Source organism: Lactuca sativa, chromosome 2 (assembly GCF_002870075.4).
Source record: "Lactuca sativa cultivar Salinas chromosome 2, Lsat_Salinas_v11, whole genome shotgun sequence".
In the NCBI taxonomy this organism is placed as follows: domain Eukaryota; kingdom Viridiplantae; phylum Streptophyta; class Magnoliopsida; order Asterales; family Asteraceae; genus Lactuca; species Lactuca sativa.
This window is the reverse complement of record NC_056624.2, coordinates 205,226,448-205,252,068: the sequence shown is the minus strand read 5'-3', so window position 1 is coordinate 205,252,068 and position 25,621 is coordinate 205,226,448. Positions and strand designations below refer to the sequence as shown.

General features: G+C 39.4%; 3 protein-coding genes and 1 non-coding gene across 4 annotated transcripts; 2 read left to right on the top strand and 2 right to left on the bottom strand.

Annotated features, from left to right (window-relative positions):
* Positions 1-16,857: 16,857 nt before the first annotated feature.
* Positions 16,858-16,930, top strand: TRNAK-UUU (transfer RNA lysine (anticodon UUU)). The gene has a single exon. It is a non-coding gene; the product is annotated as a tRNA-Lys (tRNA).
* A 636-nt stretch (positions 16,931-17,566) lies between these two features.
* LOC111916418 (adenylate kinase 1, chloroplastic) lies at positions 17,567-19,182 on the bottom strand. Its single transcript, XM_023912094.3, has 4 exons — positions 18,562-19,182; positions 18,266-18,406; positions 17,925-18,197; positions 17,567-17,812 (listed from the first exon to the last, which is right to left on the bottom strand). The coding sequence occupies exons 1-4, from the start codon at positions 18,874-18,876 to the stop codon at positions 17,669-17,671; spliced, it is 873 nt and encodes a 290-aa protein (XP_023767862.1). The 5' UTR covers positions 18,877-19,182; the 3' UTR covers positions 17,567-17,668.
* Positions 19,183-19,749: 567 nt separating this feature from the next.
* Positions 19,750-21,441, top strand: LOC111916417 (thioredoxin-like protein AAED1, chloroplastic). Its single transcript, XM_023912093.3, has 8 exons — positions 19,750-20,068; positions 20,143-20,290; positions 20,421-20,466; positions 20,558-20,617; positions 20,721-20,757; positions 20,856-20,935; positions 21,007-21,098; positions 21,172-21,441. The coding sequence occupies exons 1-8, from the start codon at positions 19,870-19,872 to the stop codon at positions 21,290-21,292; spliced, it is 783 nt and encodes a 260-aa protein (XP_023767861.1). The 5' UTR covers positions 19,750-19,869; the 3' UTR covers positions 21,293-21,441.
* On the bottom strand, positions 21,380-25,100 carry LOC111916415 (pentatricopeptide repeat-containing protein At5g02830, chloroplastic). Its single transcript, XM_023912092.3, has 11 exons — positions 24,419-25,100; positions 24,236-24,323; positions 23,927-24,131; positions 23,681-23,788; positions 23,438-23,602; positions 22,749-23,267; positions 22,533-22,679; positions 22,342-22,439; positions 22,046-22,253; positions 21,894-21,954; positions 21,380-21,796 (listed from the first exon to the last, which is right to left on the bottom strand). Exons 1-11 carry the CDS (start codon positions 24,999-25,001, stop codon positions 21,483-21,485), a joined length of 2,496 nt encoding a protein of 831 aa, XP_023767860.1. The 5' UTR covers positions 25,002-25,100; the 3' UTR covers positions 21,380-21,482.
* Positions 25,101-25,621: the final 521 nt, after the last annotated feature.

The window sequence follows — 25,621 nt, the reverse complement described above, 5'->3', positions numbered from 1 at the left end:
TATTATGTATTTATCTTTTTTTCTTAACTATGGTATCTTCGTTTATTATGTAATCAAAATTATGATTCTATTTAAATCAATCAACTGTGGGTCCCACGGGTTTTACACCTAGTGCGGTGTATAAAGAAGTATTGCACGATTAATAATGTATAATCAGTCATGTCTTATTACACATTTTCATATTTTGCGTATTCTTATATAATTTTATTATTTTTGTTTGAACAACTTAAACATTTCTTTTGTGTCGTCTTGACCGGTTTCTTTTTATCGGTTATTTGATGTATCATGTAACAAATAACACCATAGTTTGATTATATTGTCTTCGACATGTACTTTCTTTTGGAACATAACATTTTTGTAAAGAAAACATATCACCGAAAGAGCTTATGCGCCCCGCCGCTTTGCGCGGGTACACTACTAGTATGTGTGTGTGTGTGTGTGTGTATATATATATATATATATATATATATATATATATTATAACTGTATAATCTCAACCGTTTAAATGACTTCTACCCGCTAGTTACTGATAAATAAAATTAAATATAATATATGGCTTAATGTTATTTATAGTTTTTGTTATTATTAATTAATTTTTTAAAAATTATTTTCTTAACGTATTCTATCATTACATTTATTTAGAACATCAACCATTATTTTTTTATTTCAAAGATAACAATATAATCATTTATATAAAGTTATTTTTAACTATTGTCATTGTAAGTTATTTTAAGCTCGTTATTTGAAAACTTTTAACGATTATACAAATAGCTTTAGGAAATATTTTAGTTAAATTGATATTATAATTTAGGTTTTGCGGTTAGCACTATAATTTATCACTTTTAACTATTCACAAAACATCATTGGGTTTTTTTAAGTGGAACTGAAATTTATATTTAAGTTGACACTATAATGTTATATTTAAATTAACAGTTTAAGTATTTTATCTAAACTATTCCAAAGTTGTAGCTTTAAATTGATAATGGTTTGTTATATACAACAACATATTAAATCTAATAAATTAAGTATAATATGTTAAAAGTTAAAGACATAACTTTATAAGTAGAAGTAAAGATACTATTTTAATATTGAAATTTAATTTATTTATGATTACACTTTAGATTTGATATTTAGTTAACCTTATTAACCAAATTATAATCATTATTAGAAAGTCACTATAATTTATCACTTTTCACTGTTTATAAAATATTATTTGGAGTGTTTAAGTTACACTAAAATTTGTATTTAACTTTGTCCTGTAATGTTATATTTAACTTTATAATTTAAATATTTTATACAGATTGTTCAAAAGTTGTAGCTTTAAAATGATAATGATTTACATTCAACAATACTTTAAAACTAATAAATTAAGTATAATATGTAAAAAGTTAAAAAAAATATAACTTTATAAGTAGAAGTAAATGTATTCTTTTAATATTAAGTTTTAGTTTATATATGATTACATTTTAGGTTTGATATTTATTTAATCTTATTAAACAACTTATAATCATTATTATAAAGAAAATGAAAAGTCATGGGAGTTTCAAATGAATGTGGTGAAAGGAAAAATGCATGAGAGTTTCAAATGAATGTTGTGAAAGAAAAAATGCTTCTTTTATAATATAGTATGATATGATATGATATGATATGATATGACATGATATGATGATATGATATGATGATATGATGTGTATTTGAATATTCATCCGAAACTAATCCTTTTATAACTCAACAACAGGTCGGTTTATTGTGTATTCTTAACATTCTCAAAGTTGATCTCATACCATTAGAGAACATCAATGAGGTTACCTAGCAACCAAATACTCGGTCAAGGCCGAATAATAAAAGGTAACAATATAGGTCAATGCTTAAAGATTACATAGATTGTAGGTGTATAATAGACAACGATAAGGTCTCACAACGATCAAGGTTTAATGGTATCCTTGAACCATAAAACAATAAGATATTACTCTTGTATATGCAAAGCCTGCAAGTTGAATACATAATCCACTATTAAAACAAACTCAAGCCAAAAGGCCACATTTTAAGTGTAGTTCGTTGAGGAAATTTTTTCAAATGCTTTTGTTCGTATTATAACATCCATAAAATTCATGCCAAATTTAAACTTTTGAAAATATTTCAAATATCAATAGTTATTATAAATTTATTTTCAAAATAGTTTCTTATCAGAGTATCCCAGAAATCCAAATCAAAATATGAGGAAGTGTACGGTCACGCCTTCGCCTTTCCGCGATCATCCTTTGTACCTGAAACAATAAATCGATAGATGTAAGCTCGAAGGCTTAGTGAGTTACCCCCAAAATACCAACCCCATACAACCATAAACATATCATATAACCAACACATAACAACAATGCATCCCGAGTCTACAGTGTGACTGGTCCGCCCGCACCGGGCCTTCAGTCCACCTGATCCATTCTGATCCACCAAAAAGTTCTATATTTGGGACCAAAATGACTTCAAAATCAAACTACACTAGATCTAAGCATTCTTGAGGAAAGTTATGAACTTTATACCTCCAAAGAGTCTCAAATGATGATGCTATTCCAAATCTATGAGCTCAAACTTCCCAAGTCCTTCCTTGCCAATTTCTTCTTTCCTCTTCCAAACTTAAAAATCACCAAGATAGGCTTCTCAAGATTAAAATCACACAAGAATGAAGGGATGAGACGTTCTAGGATCTTTCTGAGGTTGGGAAGGTTGATAAGGGGCTAGGGTTCAAGTCCTCATGTTTTTTATATAGTTCTTGACCCTAAAATTAGGGTTTAGTGTCACATCTCGTACGTTGGGCGTACGTCTACAACACCCACGACCATTTAACCTTCTACGTTGGGCGTACTCACCCAACTGCCACCTTTGCATGCATGGTCCTTTCTTGCCACTTCCTTCCAACCAAGGGCCAAAAATGACATAATTAAAATCCAAGGGATGAATTTGAAGCTACTTGAAAAATGGGATGTTACACGTATAAATCGAATTTAATATTGAGTAGAAGTAAGAAAATATTTGTCAGGTACATAAACCAAATGATGTTACATCTTTAATTTGAAAAGAATCACAACACTTACATCTACGTGAGGTGTGATCGGTTGATTAAGAAAATGCAAACATTTTGTTTATGTTGGTGTAGTCGGTGTCTGATGTTTCAATGTATCAGTTATATCGTGCACACTATGTTACCGCTTCAATGACAATTCTCAAGGAGGTGGTGGTGATTGGATGGTCGTCAACAAAGAAAATCAGTAATAGATAGGGATGTCAACAGGGGCAAACGGGATGGGGATTGCATCCCCCGTCCCCGCCCCCAAAATTTTCCCGTTCCCCCGCCCCCGAAATCTCCATCCTTTCCACCCCCGCCCCCGCCCCCGTTCCCCCGCCCCCGATTGATTTTGAGCTAACTTATATGGGCTAAAATAAGTTCTTGTTTGGGTTAAAAGAAACTATTTTTGGGGTAACAAATAGATATTTATAACATAATTTTACATGTTACAAGCAACTTAAAAACATGTTTTTTGTTGAATTTTTGCATGTAAAAATCATTTTATTGTTTATTATATTTATATAATTAATATATGTCAATTTATATAATTTATTAACGAGGCCCCCCACGGGGTTTCGGGACGGGACTACCAATCCTCGCCCCCGCCCCCGAAATTAAAACGGGGGTTAACCTTGCCCCCGCCCCCGCCCCCGTCCCCGATTTTTTTCAACAAATCCCCCCATACGGGACGGGGCCCCCACGAGACTTTTTGACATCCCTAGTAATAGAGACATTGGTCTTCCACACAATTGTTCTTTCTCCTTTTCAATCTGAAAATAATCCAACTATTTAAAAGGTAATGTTTGAATATAAAAAGAAATTGAATCAGTTTGCATGTAGTCGAGTGTTAGAGAGCGTCAACTTGTGGTGCATCTTTAAGGGGAAGGCCCATAGTAGTGTTTTTTGAAATTTTTTGCACCAAATTGAAAGAAATTTGAGTATGGGCAGCGATCGAAAATGGATGTTCTCGTGTAGGTGTGAGATATATAAGAGTATGGTGGTTGGTTTTAGGTGAAATAGGGAATACGGGCACGAAGGTGGAGACATAAAAAAGAAAGGTGAATGTAACATCCCAAAATACAGGCCAAAAATTTTATTTTTAATTACGTCATTTTAAAACCAACAGTGAAATAAAACATCTGTAATATTATGTCATGTCAAAACCAAAGTAGAAATAATCAAACATGTTATCATAAAACAATATCAAAGTGTAATCCCAAGGATCTCATGTGCGGAAAACCATAGTGTGATGCGCTGCGATCAAGCCGACTCCTTCCTTTTGAAAACGAACTACCTGAAACCAAAACTGAAAACCGTAAGCACAAATCTTAGTGAGTTCCCCCATCGTACCACATACCATACAATCATATAATGAACAGCTAGGAGATACGGGTCTCGCCCACACTCATGGAGGTACGTGCCTTGCCCACACTCCGCTAGCTGGGAGATACGGGCCTCGCCTACACTCCACTATCTCTGAGATACGGGCTCTGCCCACACTCAGCTATGAAACCATAACATGCAAGTATATACAATCATATACTAAACAGCTAGAAGATACGGGCCTCGCCCACACTCATGGAGATACGGGCCTTGCCCACACTCCGCTAGCTGGGAGATACGGGCCTCGCCCACACTCCACTATCTCTGAGATACGGGCCTTGCCCACACTCAGCTACTATCACAAATATCATAACACAAACATACTATCAGACATACCTGGGGTGTCCGAACTACCCTTCGGTCCTCACAACCGAACTTGGGGACTATTCCCCTCCTACTACCTGTAACACCGTGATTTCCAAAAACAAAATTTTCATTTAAATAATCAATTTAATATTAAAAACACTTGTTTAAAATCTTATTCACATTCGAATTACAAATCATAGTTTCATTTTCGTTATAACAGAAGACCAGGATCCTCCAAAACACAACTCTTTCTTCGGTGTGTACAATCGAACCGTTGCCATCCCGCGTTACTGTAAGAACCTGAAACAACATAACATAAACAACGTAAGCACGAAGCTTAGTGAGTTCCCCAATATACCTTACGCACATACGCCTTCCGGCCCGGACCTTTCGGTCCACATAACATTGCCTTCCGGCCCGGACCTTTCGGTCCACATAACATTGCCTTCCGGCCCGGACCTTTCGGTCCATGTGTCTCAGGGGACTTCCGTCCCTGCTGGGTAAACCTTCCGGCCTTACCCACGCCGACCTTCCGGTCCATCACACATCATATCGCCTTCCGGCCCATAACATAATGCCTTCCGGCCCATAATATAATCGCCTTCCGGCCCATAACATAATCGCCTTCCGGCCCATAACATACATAGCACATATAACAGATAACTTACCACATATAGCATACAGATCACATATCATATTCGACCTTCCGGTCACACAATCAAACCCTTCCGGGTACAGTATAGTGAGAAGACTCACCTCGCGGACACTGGAAGATAACAACTCCTGAAATCTCTTGCACTTGATCCTCCGAGCTACAAGCTCCCTGTCTCATCATATATCTCTTTTTAATACTTCTATCTCCCACGTTAACTGACCCTACAACGTTACACACAGGTCAACTCTGGTCAACAGTCCATTGTCAGCTCGACTGGACTCGGCGAGTTCCCTGGCGACTCGGCGAGTCTGGTCGTCCTTTAATCCTCTAAGATTCCCCTTCTACTCGTCGAGTATCCTCTTTGACTCGACGAGTCACTCCTGGAAGAATCGCGGGGCCACCCCGACTCCACTCGCCGAGTCTGAAGAACAACTCGGCGAGTCCCAGTGAATCTTCAAGCTACTCGCCGAGTCTGATCATCCGACTCGGCGAGTCCACGCCATGCAGTCGAACAACTGCTTCCTGAAATACGTATGGTCCCGAAATACACAATCATGGGACCTTCTGGACTTCTAACCATCCTATTACTGGGTTACAAACACTTGGGTAACAATATAATAATCCATCTAATCACCAAATGGGTTTCATAAACCCTAAAATCGTGTACACATCAATATAGCAGAAATGATCCGAAATATTACCTGAATAACACCCTCTCTGTGTCTCCAAACCTCAGAACTCGATCCCCTTGATATTCCTTTGGCAAAAACTCTTCTTCTTCTTGCCTAACAAATTCTTCAAGGTTCCAAAAGCTTTCTCTCCTGCTCTAGACGTCCACAACGACTAGGGTTCTTCTCAATCGGCCAAAAGACGGACATTGACAGCCTAAGAGGCATTATATACGATCCAAAACCAAACGGCTAGGGTTTCTGCTGAACAGCGTCGACTCGCCGAGTCCATATCTGGACTCGTCGAGTCCAGTCGCGAACCCGCGACCAAGTCTGCGGTCCTACTCGGCGAGTCTAAGCTCCAACTCGCCGAGTCCCCTCTTAAATCACCCCCCAAAACATAATTATATCAATATCTGAAATTTCGGGCTGTTACAACTCTCCCCCACTAGAACTAGACTTCGCCCTCGAAGTCTCACTCTGAAAATAGCCCCGGATGCTGCTCCCACATATCACATTCCGGCTCCCAAGTCATTTCCGATCCCTTACGGTGTTGCCATTGAACCAACCACCAGAGATACCTCCTTGTTCCTCAGAACCTCGATCTTTCGATCCCTGATAGCCACTAGTCTCTCCGCATAATTCAGGCTCACGTCCACCTGAATATCCTCTAATGGAACCACCGCCGATTCATCGGCTATGCACTACCTCAATTGCGACACATGCAAGGTGTCGTGGATTTGTCCCAACTCCGCTGGCAACTCCAACCGATAGGCTACCCGGCCTATCCTTGCACTCACACGAAATGGCCCAATATACCGTGGACCCAACTTGCCCCTCTTCCTGAATCGAATCACTCCTTTCCAAGGAGAGACCTTCAGGAGAACGAAGTCGCCGACCTGAAATTCAAGCTCGGACCGGCGTCTGTCTGCATAACTTTCCTGTCGGCTCTGGGCAGTCAATAACCTCTGTCTAATCTGCTGAATCTGCTCTGTCGACTGAAGCCCAATCTCTGTACTGTCCATCTCTCTCTGTAACCGAGAATTACCCAAGATGCAACTCTGCTCTAAATCCCAACAATCACTCGACCAATAAGGGTTAGGAAGCCATGAACCACCGGATCCCCGATCCAAAGTCCGCTTTGTCCATCCCAGACCAACTGAGAGATCCATTCTCACTCCCAGAGTAACTCTCACAAGTTCTCCTCTTGCCATCATATACACATGCTGAACTAGCCCCAACACCCGTAGGTTGGAAGACCCGTTACACTGATGATATCCTCGAACATCTCCCAAGCTGAACCACTACATCCACCCTACACTCTGATCAGAATCACACTGAGAATTTAAGATTCTCTCTCCCCCTGCATCCCTTCTGAGCCTCAACAGACATCCCAAACCGGACGGGCTCCTACTTTGCTGCCGCGAACACGATGCTCAAAGGCATACCCGAAATACTCTAACCATAACTCTGCTCTGCGGCTTTCCTTCTCGTGGACTTGCACTCCCCTTCGGAGTTACACACCTTTCTCTTTTCCTTTTCCAAGGAACCCTCTTGGCCATAATGCCACTCCAACCGGTGCCACAGTGCTCGCCCCAAGCGACACCACCCTTTTGCGTAACCGCTATTCACATACTCTGGTTCCCATTGCAGGGGCTCTCAATCCCATGCACTCTCTCCACTCATCAAAATCACTGCCTCAGCTAAACAAGATCACTAACCCGGGGCCAGACCTTCCAATGCAATCACACTGCAACCTACACAATCCGCAATCTCAAACTGATCCAGCAATACCAACAGAGTCTCCAGCATGACTGGACCGACTCTCATAACACATACTAGCCACTCGAGGCTATATCTCTGTGGGTCCGTACACCCAACTCTGCGAACCCTCAGGTTCTAACTCTGGAACCTTCCGGTTCCAGCTCTAGAAACATGCACAACATAATCCCGTGGGATTAATGCAGTACAACCCATCACATACCTCAAACATACCAATACTCTGATCACATAACCCCGGTTACTTACTCAAGCTTGATCCCGACCTTCTCTCAGGCCCCCACAATCGAATGCCCTAGGTCTGTATCCCGCCCCGCATACCCGACACTCGCTCTCGTCGGCCTATATTCTGCGCTGATAACCACTGCTGAATCCCAACAGCTAAGCACCCTTACATACTCATCGATCTCCCGGAGAATTTTACAATTCTCCCCCACTAAAGCACTGACTAACTGCCACCGGTCGTCATTAACGACCTTACAGAACAATCCTGTACAAAGAGAACAATTACGCACTGACTGCTTCCCACAAGCACAAGCAACCCTCAGCAAAACACACCTCCTCCCTGATCAACCCACTCACAAGAATCTAGCCCTTCAATCATCCACTCCCCGACTGTAGATGCTACTCGACAATCAACCCAGTGCCGCGTCTCCCCTAACAACCCCCACGAACGATAACCAAAGGAATCCTCGACAATAACCCATAACCAAACTCACAATCTGCCCAAAGGATGAACACCACATCGAAAACCGCACAAGACTACTGACACTAAAACACCAATTATAACCATACCCAACCATCAGGGAATAACGAATGCGAAAGCGAAAACCTGAAGCACCAATCCATAACCATGCCAGACCCGCGAAACAACGAATACCGCATCGAAATCCATACAAGATACCAGCACAACAATACGCCAAATCAATGCCAGACAATTAAGACATCATGAAAGCATCATACCCGCAGCTGTCTCCGGCACTGCTCCGTCTCCCTCTGTCGCACGCAGATAAACACGACCCTGAGCCCTCTGGGGTTCCGCTTCATCCTGTCCTCCTCAAATCCCGAATTGGCACTGACTGCCAACTATCCCGTGCACAGTGCCCCTCCTTTCCGCACTTGCGGCATGCACCACTGGGCCAACAAGCTCCGGTGCCATCTCTCTCACACTTCCCACAAGTGTGACCGCTCCGATCCCCCATTCTAACGTCTATGGTCATGGACCGTTTCGGCGCCGACTGCGACTGCATCGGGGCCTGCCTCATCTCACGCAACTGCAACTCAACCTCTAACTCACGCCACATGGCGGCCTCCTGCGATACCAACACGGTCTCGCGCCTCTGCGCAGACACGAACTGTCTGATACTCCCCCTTGAGCATACTCGGATATCGGGACATCTGAGCCTGCTCCGAAGCGAACTCAGGGCAAAACATCGCCCTCTCAATAAACATCCCGGTGCTCCCAGTCACCGACTCCAAATCCTGCTTCAGCTTAAGGAACTTCCGAGCCAATTTCTCCTTTTCATCTCGCGGAACATAGCGAGTACTGAACATCCCTCTAAACTGATCCCATGAAACCGCAGCCCTCTGCGCATCGGAAAATGACCTCATGGTCAATCTCCACCAATCCTTCGCCCCGAGCCTCAATAGGTTCAGAGCACACCCCACCCTCTGATCAGCAGGGCATAAACTCGTGGAGAAACACCCCTCCATGTCTGATAACCATCTCATAGCAACAATCGAGTCCTGAACTCCATCGAATGTGGGAGGCTTCGCATAATAGAAGTCCCGATACTGAAAACCCCGACGAGCCCCTTTCTTTGCCGTTGCTACAGCCGCTGTAACCGCCGCGGCAGCCGTCTCTGCGAAAGCCGCATATCGCTCATCAAACTACTTCAATCATAGTGGTCCTGATCGACCTAAACAATTCTGGCGACTCAGCCCGCAACAATGCAGCAACCTCATCACGCAGGATCTCGCGAATCCTCGCATCCCGCTCGCTCGTGCTCGTCCGATCGATAACCGGATAACAAGATAGCCACAAGCATCATCCACTACGAACCATGGTACTCATCCCATGACATCCCTCCTCAACATGCTTCGGTGTATGGTACCTGAACCATAGCACCACTCCTCAATCTGCTCCAATGTATAGCACTCGAACCACAACATCTATCTCAAACTGTTCCGATGTATTGTGCCCTGACCATAACATCACTCTGTATCCGCTCCGATGTATGGTATTCGAACCATAACATCACTCCTCAATCTGATCCTTAGGACCTTCAAAATGCCCCCTGTATCGAGTATGGGTCCTCTGCTTTCAGTAGTACGGGCCCATACTACCTGCCACATCTACCCATACTTTCCACACGGACCATCCCAGAGTTCCTAAGTAGCTGATAAACCTGCTCTTTCATCCATCTCATCGTGCGTGCTCGCTTTCCAGCGAAATCCTCTACTCTACCAGCGCACTCATCTGGCTAGGTTTACTCCCTAGTCCCTTCTGCTGTCCTCCCACTTCTTTGCTATCAGCTGCTGAAAAGTTCCTAATGATGCCAGCCCTCTACCTCCTGAGTATCGTCATACTCACTTAGTAGCTGACTCCCATCATCGATAACTCCACAAAGCACAAAGCAAGCAGCATTCGAGCATTGAAGCATACATAGGACTCCCCTCCTGTGGTAGCTCCACCTTCTCGGCTCATCCTCGGAAGTACCTCTGTACCCCGTAGCTTTACCCCTTGTGCGTTCTAACTAGATACTCTCACTCATCACATACACACAAAAGCATAACGCACATATAACAGCAAACCCTAGACTAAGGCATCACAAATCAGGCCACTCTAGTCCTAAGATGTGAAATACCTAGCCTGTCTCTAGCATGCAATAATGTCTCATAAAGTGCATAATAGATATTTCATAATACAAAAGTAAGAGTATTTTGGGAAATCACCGTTTGGCTCTGGCTGATTGTACACACTGCTCTTTCTTGCTTTCTTTTTGAACTCTTATTCACTTTTAGAAAACCATTTTTTTGGAAAACTTTTTCTTACTTCCTCAGTTTGAGTCCAGATTTACCCGTAGGCGCGTCCGAATCCCTCAAACCAAGGCTCTGATACCAATTTGTAACACCGTGATTTCCAAAAACAAAATTTTCATTTAAATAATCAATTTAATATTAAAAACACTTGTTTAAAATCTTATTCACATTCGAATTACAAATCATAGTTTCATTTTCGTTATAACAGAAGACCAGGATCCTCCAAAACACAACTCTTTCTTCGGTGTGTACAATCGAACCGTTGCCATCCCGCGTTACTGTAAGAACCTGAAACAACATAACATAAACAACGTAAGCACGAAGCTTAGTGAGTTCCCCAATATACCTTACGCACATACGCCTTCCGGCCCGGACCTTTCGGTCCACATAACATTGCCTTCCGGCCCGGACCTTTCGGTCCATGTGTCTCAGGGGACTTCCGTCCCTGCTGGGTAAACCTTCCGGCCTTACCCACGCCGACCTTCCGGTCCATCACACATCATATCGCCTTCCGGCCCATAACATAATGCCTTCCGGCCCATAATATAATCGCCTTCCGGCCCATAACATAATCGCCTTCCGGCCCATAACATACATAGCACATATAACAGATAACTTACCACATATAGCATACAGATCACATATCATATTCGACCTTCCGGTCACACAATCAAACCCTTCCGGGTACAGTATAGTGAGAAGACTCACCTCGCGGACACTGGAAGATAGCAACTCCTGAAATCTCTTGCACTTGATCCTCCGAGCTACAAGCTCCCTGTCTCATCATATATCTCTTTTTAATACTTCTATCTCCCACGTTAACTGACCCTACAACGTTACACACAGGTCAACTCTGGTCAACAGTCCATTGTCAGCTCGACTGGACTCGGCGAGTTCCCTGGCGACTCGGCGAGTCTGGTCATCCTTTAATCCTCTAAGATTCCCCTTCTACTCGTCGAGTATCCTCTTTGACTCGACGAGTCACTCCTGGAAGAATCGCGGGGCCACCTCGACTCCACTCGCCGAGTCTGAAGAACAACTCGGCGAGTCCCAGTGAATCTTCAAGCTACTCGCCGAGTCTGATCATCCGACTCGGCGAGTCCACGCCATGCAGTCGAACAACTGCTTCCTGAAATACGTATGGTCCCGAAATACACAATCATGGGACCTTCTGGACTTCTAACCATCCTATTACTGGGTTACAAACACTTGGGTAACAATATAATAATCCATCTAATCACCAAATGGGTTTCATAAACCCTAAAATCGTGTACACATCAATATAGCAGAAATGATCCGAAATATTACCTGAATAACACCCTCTCTGTGTCTCCAAACCTCAGAACTCGATCCCCTTGATATTCCTTTGGCAAAAACTCTTCTTCTTCTTGCCTAACAAATTCTTCAAGGTTCCAAAAGCTTTCTCTCCTGCTCTAGACGTCCACAACGACTAGGGTTCTTCTCAATCGGCCAAAAGACGGACATTGACGGCCTAAGAGGCATTATATACGATCCAAAACCAAACGGCTAGGGTTTCTGCTGAACAGCGTCGACTCGCCGAGTCCATATCTGGACTCGTCGAGTCCAGTCGCGAACCCGCGACCAAGTCTGCGGTCCTACTCGGCGAGTCTAAGCTCCAACTCGCCGAGTCCCCTCTTAAATCACCCCCCAAAACATAATTATATCAATATCTGAAATTTCGGGCTGTTACACTACCACTATCACATATAACATATCATGCCAACATATAAACATATCATCACATGCTGTCAGACATATCTGGGGTGTCTGACCTACCCTTCGGTCCTAACAACCGAACTCTACTACTATCACATATAACATATCATGCCAGCATATAACATATCAGGTAGTAGCAAACCTAGATGATATCACAAAGACAATCATCTAACATACAACTCCTACTGGTGGGCCGGTATTGTGGCCGTAGACCCACCGCTACTGGAAGGTAACTCACCTCACACTGCTGAAGTCCCGAAGACACAATCCCACACTTGCTGAAGTCCCGCAGACTCGACCCTAGCTGCTGGCTAACAGATTCCCAAACTGTCAACACCAAAATAACACCCAATTAATAATTGGGTCCCAATACATTACCATAAGTACATTCTTTGGGTAATTACTACATTACCCCTAGCTTGGCTTATTCAAGCCCAAGGCCCGATCCATAGGCCCAAAGTCAATTATGAATCAAAGCCCAACACATGGCCTAATTTTCCAAATTGGGCCTATGCCTATACATGGTCTCATTCTAAGGCCCAACATCATATAATCATTAAGGCCCAAACTATGGCCCATCTATGGCCCAAATTTCCAAATTGGGCCCAAGCCCCTTACATGGGCCTTACCCTAGGCCCATTAAACTATTCTAGTTCAATTGCTTGGTCTTGGATGGTCCATTATTATCTCAATCATTTAGGCCCAACATAAAGGCCCAATAATATACCCAAGTGAAATTAGGGTTTCACATAAAATGATGATTAGGATTAAGTTTCCTACTTAACCCATTAAGGACTTAATCCATTAAGGACTTAATTCATTAACTCTAATATTGCTTAGATTAATTCCTGCAAATGATTATTATTTAATATCTCAAGTTATTAAATAATTCTCGTGTGTGTGATCTGATTAATTCTTAAAGTTAGGTTTTCATTGGCATTAGGGTTTTCCAATCCAAATATTAGCCCACTTATCAATTTGTTGGCCTTTTATATCAATTAGGGCTTTATTGGGCCTATTAAGCCCACTAAAATCTTAATAGGCTCATTAGGGTTTTATTGGGTCCATTAGAGTCCATTAAGCTTTATTGGGCCCATTAGAGCTCCTTTGAGCCCATTAGGGTTTCAAGCATCCCTAATCGAGTCAACTCACAAGACAAGCACACCGCCACCCAACATGGCGGCCGGTGGCGGCAACCACCACCCTAAGGTGGTGATTTGAGTTTCTTTCTCATTATTCCATTTCCAATTACATGTTACAATGCTAAAACTCGAAATAAACACAAACACACACATGCAGCACATGGCGGCAGCCACCACCTCACGGTGGTGGCAGTGGCGGTCCTTGTCTTTCCGTCTTGAAAAACTCACACACATAAACCTTAGACTGCATACAACACTCCAGCACAACCTTCGCGTGGCGGCGTACGGCAGTTGGATCAAGCGGCTGATTCACATTGGCGATAGCAAACCAGCGACGATGACCAACCAAGGGTCTCCTCCGGCCACATACTGCCTTGGCGCTCCATGGCGGCCCTTCGTCTTCAACAGTGATGATTGTGGCGGAGGGTATGGTGGTAATAGCAGGGAGGTGGCGGTCGAACGGCAATGGAATAGTAGCAGCGTACCGCCGAAATAGAAACGGGGAAGAAGGATCGATAGGGTCGTTTCTCTATCCATGAATGGTAACAACGATAGTGAGGTTGTTGTCGTCGGCGGCTATAGGATCTTGGCAAAAACGTCCTTGCCGGAAACGCTATTTGTGACCTTAACAACGGAGAGGGGAGGCGGCGGTAATCCACAACAACAGTCTTGCTTTCTTTCCGACATAGCAGGGTTGGCTCCGGCGGCTGGAGCAGAGAGAAGGTGAGGGTGGCTGCTGGAGGTCTTCCGATGATGGCGACTGCCTTCATGCTAGGGTTAGGGTTAACGGGTGATGGGTTTTACAGTCCCGTAGCCCATCAAACTTTTCCCCATAACAACACCTTTGGTCCTTCCCTTTTCTTATTCTTTCAAAGTAAATCCAATAATTACCCTTTGAACCCTCACCATTAAAATCCTTACAACTTAGGTACACAATTTACCAAACAGTCCCCCAATGTCTTAATTATAACATATTCAGCCCCTCCACTTCATTTCTTTTAAAAAATAATTCCCGGTAATTACCACAGAGCCCTGTCTTCATAGATATTTATAAAATGAGTCCCAAACTCACACTTTTAACCCCCAATCTCTTGTAGTGTGACAATTAGCTCTACGAGACCATCATTTCATATATAATTATTTATTTTAGGCTACCACTCGTTCACTAATTTATTTATTTAACTAATAAATAAATGGGTGTTACAGTGAATGTCAAGGAAGTTACAAGTGGAAGAGAAATGATGATAAAATACGGTGCAATGACCTCCAAAAAAACTATAAATAGGTAATCAAGACGGTTTATTATATTTTATTCACATTGAATATACATGTCTAACCGGTCATCTCCATATACAAAATAAATAAATAAATAAAAATAAACGATTTGTGGCATTTGTTAGTTCGGTTTTAAAATCAAGCAAATAACATCAATTACGAAAATCCGTACACTTCAAATAAACGTGGTAATTCGAATCTATATATCTTATAAATGAAGCATTTTTCCTTGATTTTTATGCATTTGAAACCCCCTAATTTAATTTCCTTGATTCTTATGCATTTGAAACCCCCTAATTTAACTAATAACACTCAAAAGACTTTTTAATAATGATTATTAATTGTCTTTTCAATGTAAAAATAACATGAACAACATCAAACTTAACAAGACCAAGTATAAATACGGTGAATAATAGGAACATATTTGTCATATTTTGAAAGGATTAAGGACCTTTAAAGAAGTAAAAAAGACTTTTATATGTGTATTACTTTTCATATAAATTTCAATAATTCATTTTTAGCAACTGTTCAATATGTGGTTGCTTCCGGTATGCCACATGTTATATTCGGGGTAGAAACTTTTGCTTAAAGATGCATCTAATTCCATTCACTACAGGTACTAAATTAATATTTGTTCATGCACACACAAACAAATCTTGCTGATCATTTTAAATTCTTTGAATAGATTCAGTTTTTATCATCGTTCCTTCAACAATGGAAATTATCTCTACCTTCAATATTTGACACTTCCATATGTATCCATGTGTGTAAGAATTTTTATTTTTCTTAAGATTTTTTTTTTGTTAAAACCAGTTTAATACTTAAGAATATAAAAAACAAAGATGGAAATTGTGAAATATTCATCATTGGCATCACAAGGTGGATTTATTGAACCCTAGAAGATATCGGAAAATTTGAAGTCATATTAGTAAATGTATTGCTACATATAAATTGTTTTACATGTCAATTAGTCTTAGTTTCCATTAAAGTCATGATTTCCTATTTGATCCTATAAAATATCACATGTGGACTAAAGTCAGGTTATGCATATTTTAATGATGTACAGGTACAACCGATACCAATGAGTTGTCATGCTCATTTTCAAGTCACGAGGAGAATCATTTTTGCTTTCATTTTATTGTATATATACCTTTAGTCTCAACCAAGCATTTTTGTGGTAGAGGTGTTTGTATTAGTCCCTAATAAAAATTAGATGTTGGTATCCAAACTATGCCTATATGGTTTTAGTTTGCCGATGTTGGAATATGAAATAATATGATGCATCGATATGCATTTAACAAATAATAAGTATATCACATTATTTACTTAGCATATATTAACAGATATAAATATCACTTTGTGCATTTGCAGTTGCGTAATCTGGATTGAAGCAGAGCAATAGAGGTGTGTGGTGATAAACAAACATAAGTTTCGTAGTATTTTTTGGATGTTTTGGTTTTGATAGAAAAGAACTCATCAAATACAAAAAACAAACATTAGTATATTTCTAAAAATTAAAATGTTGTATTTTGAATAACATGTAATATGAGGGTAAAATATGAAAGGTGTTATGATATAAATATCAATAACATATATTATTTTTAATATTTATTTGTCAAAAATTTAAGTACGTAATTTTACGTTGCGCAATGTGCGGCTATTCGCCTAGTTGTTTACATAAAAAATGATTAATTTAAGTAATAGTTTTTGAGTACCGTCAAACAGCATAATTTAAAGTTTTAGCCAAAAATAACGTGGGTTTTAATCAGTGAACGTATATATAAATTATCCGGAACAAGCAAAATGTAAGCCGTTCTAGCTCAGTTGGTAGAGCGCGTGGCTTTTAACCACGTGGTCGTGGGTTCGAGTCTCACGGATGGCGATTTTTTTTCACTTTCTCAGCTTTTGCTGCTTCACCATATTATTATTAACTGAATAACAACAGACCAATGTGATTTTGGTTTCCTAATTTTAATAGAAACAAATACAGAACCATTTTAATAATGGTTGGTCTAGTTTTATTTAAAGTATGGTCTCTTGCACGTCATAAATATAATATTATAAATTTCTTCAGTTTAATGATGGTTAGGTTTTAGTTTTATTCAGAGTATGGTCCCTTACACTACATATATTTATATTATTAATTTCTTCAGTTAATAAATAACATCACTCACTAAAAAATAGTTGTTAAAATAGTTTCCCGATCAAGTTCGATATCTTGGATTGAGGGTGGACTAGCCAGTAGACTCATGATCCGTCAAAAATCAAATAACTCATTCACAATAACATGAATATTGTTATTTTACGGGTATATTTTAGCTGCCAATATTGTATCAGTAATTTACAAAAAGAACATAAATAATTAAAGATCTAATTAATAATAAAATATTTTTACTAATTTAAAACTCATATTTATATTAATATATAGACATTTAAGTACTAGTATTTAATTATTATATGATATAAATTACAAAGACAGAAAATACATTATTTCAAAAAAATTCCAAGACGAATGAAGTGCCACCAAATTAAACAGTTTTATAAATAGTGTAATTTTTTACAGTATAAACTTGGATATTTTGACAGATATTTTGGTATCCATAATCATGAACTCGATCAACTACGCCGCCGCTGACCTTTTGTCACCGTAGTCGTCTAGGTTAAGGGCTTCCAGCAGCTTTGGCCATGATTCCGGGATCCCTCCGGGAAGATCAAACTCCATTAACTTCCCTTGATTTCTGTAATAATCCTCCACTGGTTCACTCTGTTTACCCAAACCCAAACACAAATACAGATCCATAATTCATAATTCGAATTTTATCTGAAATTATATAAACATAACGGAGGGTGAACTCAACCTACAGACAAATAATTACCTGTTCCTTGTAGATACGAAGCCGCTCCCTGACAACTGGTTCAGTGTCATCAGCACGAGTAATGAGCTTCGATGAACACTGTGGAGGTGGAAGAAGCGGAGCCATGGTGATTTCTGGATAACCGTTTTCTGCTTTTGCATTGATTGAGGCCAGATTGAAACTTTTTCCACATTCGCTGCATATCCTTCGTCCCAGACATTTCTCAATCAATACATCTTCCCTCAGTTTCAGATTTATCACTAGATCAATTTCCGTCGCCTCGTCAAGAATTTCCTGTATGTTAAATTCGTTTATAACGATCACAATTTGGGAATTGGGAATAATATTACATGACCACTTACACTTTGTCTTATTGTTCGTGGAAAACCATCTAGAATGAATCCTGATTCACCTTTTGATTCTCCAGCTTCGAGTCTCTTCGACAATAAGTTGAATATGATTTCATCTGAAACCAACTTCCCTTGATTTACTATCTCCTCGAGCTGAAATAAATAGAGAAAGTTTTAGTGCCGAAATCAACGAATTCCATGATTTGCAACGGATTAATATATGATCCCAGTTTGTAATTATGAATAACTTGATAACTTCCAAGGCTTAAATTGTAGCGATTGTCATGGATGAAGATCGAAAAGGATACCTGATGGGAAAGAGGACCAGAGGAAGATAACTCTTCACGAACGAGATCACCGGTGGCGATGTGAGGGACACCGAGAAGAGAGGAGAGTCGACCGGCATATGTTCCCTTTCCGACGCCGGGACAACCTAGAAACACCCACTGGAAATTCCTACAACCCTTGGGATCATCAGTAAGCGGAAACAGAATGGAAGAATTGGGACGTTGACGTTGAGGCTGGATTTCGGAAACGGTGGCAGTGGTGGTGGTGGTGGTGGAAAGTGAACGCCTGAGTAGAAATGGGAATTGGGTTTTGAAGAGGCGGGCGAGGGCCGCCATTGGAGGATTCTACGGCAGAGTTGCAGAGACAGAGATGGAGTTGGAGGGGGAAAGCCGAATTGGGAGTTAAGCGTCGGCACGCATCGGTTTCGACCTAACGTGATTGGTGTGTTCTCCATAATAAAAGGTTTCCAACAATTTTATATGTTTATGCAAAATAATGTATAACATTAATTAAATTTCTTACGATATAATAACATGTTAAATATGTTAAAATTCACGACTTTAGATGATTTATAACTTAAAATATTTAACAAGCATGACGTTATTTTAGAAAAAGTTCAGATATAATGGTTGTTTGGTGCGAAGTGAAAAAAAAATACAAAGAAAGCAATTTGTTAATATAGGATACTTTGTAAAAATATAATATCTGATCTAATTATATAATTGATATGTTTAAAATAAATTAATAGCTAAAAAAACTAATATTCTTAGGGTTTCCCAATGGGTATAGATGATGAAATATAAAGTTCGATTAAAGGTTACTTATAAAACCCATTTACATTAAATATTACATTTTGAAAAAAAAAAAAAATACTACGTACTTGTTTTGCGAAATAATAATAATAATAACAATAAAAAAAATAATGCAACATGTTTTAGATACTTATTTTTGTATTTCAAAAGATGTAATATATTTGGAGAGATTTTTCTTTCAGCTTTATTAAATAATGTTAGAACTTTAGAAGATGATATCAAGATAAATTGAGTTTAATATATATATATATATATATATATATATATATATATATATATATATATATATATATATATATATATATATATATATATATATTCTTTTTAAAAGGCATGTTCTTAAAATTTTGACGATTATAAGTTGATTTTGTTTTTAGATTAAATAATATTTTTTACAGACACGTAGACTCCCAAGAATAGAGGGCCACGTGTAACGACCTACGCCACGAGAGTCAACGAACCTTCAACGGCTAGAATTGATATCGTTTCTCCGGCGAGAACACATTCAGACGGAAAATGGCGATTACTCTCTCAACAATCGCTCCGATCACTCGTACTTACCTCTCTCCTGCTAATAATTCTCCACCAAGTTGTACAAGTAGTAGTTGTACTTATAATCTCACTCTCTCCCCCTCCGTCACCGCCAACAAAACGGTCCTCGCTTCTTCATCACATACTCGCCGCCCTGTCTCCGCCGCCGTCTCCAGCTCAACCGGCAAGTTTTATTCCTCTCCCTCGTATTCACATACTAATCCACAAGGTATGTAATTTGGCATATTAATGGCGCAGGAACTGCTGAATCTTCGATTGGAATTGGCGAAGAAACGGGCAGTCTGTTGGAGAGAGTAGAGGTGTTTGATTTGAATGGGAATTCGATTTTGATTTCTGATTTATGGAAAGATCGGAAGGCTGTCGTTGCATTCGCTCGTCATTTCGGGTATGCATGTGACATATCATCTTATAGAATTTTCGATCATCGGAGAAATCGTAGCGCGAATTTGGTGCCCTAATTCATCTACACAAGAATACAGTGCCCTAATCCAATTGCTTTACGTGTTGAATTGCAGATGTGTCCTTTGTCGCAGACGAGCTGATATGCTTGCTGCTAAGAAGGTATTCAGATTTTACGAACTGAATCTTGCACTTTTTTTAGACATACGATGATGAAATTCATGTTGTTTTTCCTCGATCGCGTTTCAATCAGGATACGATGGATGCTTCAGGTGTGGCGCTTGTCTTGATTGGACCTGGTAGTGTTGATCAGGTGTGTGTGTGTGTGTATTGATCATGTTACTTTTGATTTAGGGTTCATGACAAGTGTTTTATGAAGTTGATGAGACAATTCCATCTGTATTCACCATGTGCAGGCAAGAACATTCTCTGAGCAATCTGGTTTCAAAGGAGGTATGTTTTCAACATTGAAGCATTGAGAATTTGAGATGTGATTTAATCATCAAAAACTTATATAACAGAAATGACATATTTCTTGTTGCTTGTTGCAGAAGTATATGCAGATCCTAGTTATGCATCATACAAGGCACTGAGCTTCGTTTCTGGAGTTTCAACCACTTTTACACCCGGAGTATGTTTTTTGCTTAATCATCAAATCAAGTTTTAAAGTTTTCTTATATGCGAATCATTTGAGAAACACAGGCAGCTTTGAAGATCATAGAAGCATACATGGAAGGTTATCGACAAGACTGGAAGCTTTCGTTTGAAAAAGATACTCGTACCAAAGGTGGCTGGTATGTATGCATATTTCTTTTTGGACCGACTGTTTGAATAAGAAGAGTAAATGACCATTTTACCCTTGTGTAGGCAACAAGGTGGAATCATAGTTGCAGGTCCAGGGATAAGCAACATCTCATACATCCACAAGGACAAAGAAGCAGGGGATGATCCCAACATAGAAGAGATACTTAAAGCTTGTTGCTCATGAGTCATGAGTCATGAGACATGAGGATGAGGTACTTATTATATTCACAATGATACTCTATGTAAAATATTGTAAATGAACATATGAATGTATGATAGATGACTTTTTATTTATATTCAATAAATTGGATTATAGAGTAGTGTTACAAATTATTACAAGTACATTGAGGGACCAATTAATTATGAACAAAAATTTATGATTTGATTTTCTTTTGTAACCAATGATACAAGGACCTTCTTGTGACCTTCAACCTCTGAAAAACTGCTGGTCTTCTGTTTGGGGGGCGGAGGGTTTTATCTAATAATAATAAGTCGGGATTTGGATGGAATGGATTCTCCACATTTATTCTTATTATCTCACTCGGGATTTTTGGTCCTAATGAGACAATCTCAAGACCTAAATTATCTCTTACAAGTTTGATTATTGTATCCTTTACATCAAATTCATGTTTATCACCTACTTCATGTACTCCCAGTATTATCAACATGTCATCTCTTACCAATTCACCTGCAACCAAAACATAACATTTTCACCATCAAACTTATACTCCAGTAGTCCAGTCTCTATAAGATAGTGAAATACAGAATTTAATTCTATTCTCTACCTGAATGGTAGTTTTCTTTTATCATGCGCAAAACTGCTAGGACAACAATCCGTGCTTCAACCTTTTCAAATGTCAATCAACACATTGTTGTGTTAGAAAAAGTTGGTGGGAAATTCATTTTTTTGTTTTAAATAAATAAATAAATAAATTACCTTTGTGAGGCCTCGAACATCAACAGCTATAGATTGGGCATCTGTGTTACCCCTTTGCAAGTGTGATGCAACTTTCTCAAGAAGTAAACTTTGAGGTCCTCCTAAATCTCTTCTGTTGTTAGAGTTTTGTGGCCGATGGTTATCTTGTATTATCCCTTCACACCATTCCTCTATCAGTTCCTTCAGATAGTAATCATTGGGTTTAAACCTACACAGATGCTAAATTATTTAATATTATTAATCAAAAATATGATCACCAACTTATTAATATAGATAAAAACATTGTTGCCCATTACCCTGCTTTACGCATGTGTTGATAAATAGATAAACATTGTTGCACTTCTTCTAGGGAACCATATCTGGTACGTGCTCTCAGAAGTGTGTTATATGTAACCTACAATTCAAAACAAGAATTCAATGTTTTATAATATATATATATTTTTTGTTAAAACAGTTTGTATTATTATAATTAAATCATATTCCTTACCATATTTGGTTGTACTTGATATTTCTGCATCTCTGCAAACAATGAAAATGCCAAATTCAATTCCCTCTGTTTTACACAAACCTTAATAGCTGCTGTAAACGCAACAACATCAGGCTGGACACCAGAGTTACGCATGGTTTTCAAAATCTGCACTGAATTAGCAAATGTTATTAGAGCTAATAATAATATAATATAATTACTTGAATTTTGTCTTACCTGTACAGCACGCTTGACATCCCCAGAACCTCCATAAACACCAATCAAAGTGGACCAAGTTATATGATTAGGGAAAATGCCAGCTGTCCTCATCTCATCCATTAAACCTCTTGCACGAAAGTCATCAGTGCCACAAGCTTTGATGAGCACATTATAAGTAGAAGTGGTGGGTCTAAAAGGAACCTTCATGGAAACTTCCAAACTCCCTTGTGACAGATTTTGTCTGTTTGTGATGTTTCCATATTCATTCTTTTTCCATGACTCAAATAAACGGAAGGCTCTGTCATACTGGAAAGCCTTGACACATGCGTATAACAAGACGTTGAAGCATTGTGAATTTGGCATGCAATTGGATACCATCATTTCTTCAAATAATACAAATGCTTCATCTACTAGACCTGCTTTTGCACATGCACTGATTAATGATGACCATGTAACTGCATTTGGAGTCACACCCGCTTCAAGCATTTTTTGTTTCATTCCCAGTGCCATCTCCCACATTCTTGCATCTGCAAATACCTGACATTTCAGATAATAAAATATGAAAACTCTTGGGAATCTTTCACACCATTTTCCTAACAATTTTCTACACTCTAGAACAAGAGAAGAATAAAAATCAAGTGTTAAGACCATTTTCCCAACAAAAAGCATTACATTGGATTTTTGGGATATAAAGATGAATTTGATACCTTAATCATTGTGCTGTATGTGAAGACATCCAACTTCAATGTTCCTGTTGATTCCATGCACTCTACCTCACTGTAAATTTCCTGGGCCAAATCAACTCTAGCAGCAAGGCAGCATGATTTTAGAAGGATATTGTATGAAGCCATATCTGGAGTAACGCCCACATTCTGAATAGGTGAACTTAATTAGTCAAAATTCTTTTTAAACTAATGTGTGATTTTGTAAGAAGAGAGTATTATTATTACTTGCATATGTTCGTATATATTCATCGTGTAGCTCAGGTCACTGGCATTTACATTCATAAGACTGTTGAATACATACAGATTTGGGTTGATGTTTTCAGCACTTAACTCCTGCACCAAATTCACAGAAGAAAATCTACTATAAATGAACCATGATCTATAAAGAACATCTTTGATGCATAAATAGAAGAAACACCATCCAAAATTTTAAGGAAGTTGGTATATTATGATTTATGAGCATTAGCATACCTCGTATATGGACCTAGATTGCAAATGGTCACAACAAAGACCACATACATCTATGATTGTGCGATAAGCATACATATTTACACGACCCAGATTATGTTTGGATGCTTCAAAAACAGTTAGTGCAGATGCCATATCTCCTCTCTTTCCGAATTCATGAATTGCAGTACAGAATATCTCATCAGAGTGGGTACACAAACCCGAGTATCTGCAAAAGGAGCTAGTTAGCATCAAGGAACAGGAAACATGAAGCAGAACAGAAAGCATAGAATCATAGATATATAATTATCGGAAGTAGGAAACTAAGCTTACCTTATGGCCGCATGTGGATTTCTTTTGTTGACACAGTTTCGTATAACCTCAATTGGTTCCACAACATTTTCGATAGATATATGAAATCCTGCACCACATTGAGGGGGTAGAAGAAGATAAATCATAAATGTATTACGCAAAGGGTACTACTACACATTACACAATGAGTTTACGAAAATTTACCAGACAGCGTTTCCATGAGATCAACAACCTCCTCCACACCACCACATTTCAAAATCCTCATGGATTCTCGACCAATTGCCTCCATAACAGATCTGTCGAACAGAAAAACTTCCACTGCACCAGCACCACCAATCCCTAATTTCTGAAAACCGGTTAACACTTTGATCAGATTCCTCACGCCCCCATCGCTCTCAATCACACTCAAAATCCCCTTAGAAACAAGCTCCGAATTCAACAGTGCTGCAAATTCGACAGGCTTCAAGGCAGAACTACCGCCGCCGCTAGTAACCGTCTCCACAATCATGAAAAAATCCTCGAACCTGCCATCTTCCACGATCTTCGAAGCTAGTTCGGCATAGTAGTTGATCCGATTGTGGCTCTGGCGATGTTCCCCCCACCTGAAAGTGGATAGGAGAGGAGGACGGTGAGAGTGAGAAGAAGACGAGGAGGATGGGGGTGGTGGTGGTTTTGATTGTTTGGAGGGTTGTTTAGGGTTAGTAGTAGGTAGAGTGTGTTTGGGAAGAGGTGGAGGAGTGGTGGAAACGGAGGAGCTAAGCATGAGAAGAGTGGCGGTGCTTCTCATCTCCCGGCTAACCGGCCGAGCTGATTTGTTCGGTTTTCACTTTTCAGTTGTTTGGTTGGGGGCGAAGATTGTATTTGAAAGGCAGGTAATAATAGAGGGATAATACTTATTTTTTATTTTTATTTGTTTGCAAAAGAAAAAAAATATATATATAAAATTTTGAACATTTTCAGCTTTAAATTTTGTAACGTCGACTTATTATTTTAACTTGAGAAATTAAATATCCTCCTACTTTTCATCCTACAAATTCTCCTACCTAATAAAATAATTACATGTGTCATATTTGTATGTTAAAATTTCATTAAATGAGCATTAAATGTTACACATGTCACTATTTAATTTGGTAGGAGGATTTGTAGGAACAAAAAATAAGAGGATATTTAATTTCTCTTTTAACTTTCATGGGACAAAACGCTGTTTTATTGAACAAGAAAAACAATTTAATTTTCTTTTATAGGAATTCGAGTTTTTTTTTTCTTGTGTCATTAGTTTTTGTTCACCTTCTACTAGCGGTGTCAATCGGGTAAATTTTTCGGGTTTCGGGTAATTCGGGTCGTTTAATTTGGGTAATTCATGTTAAACAATTTACCCGTTACCCTACCCAAACTAAATTCGGGTTT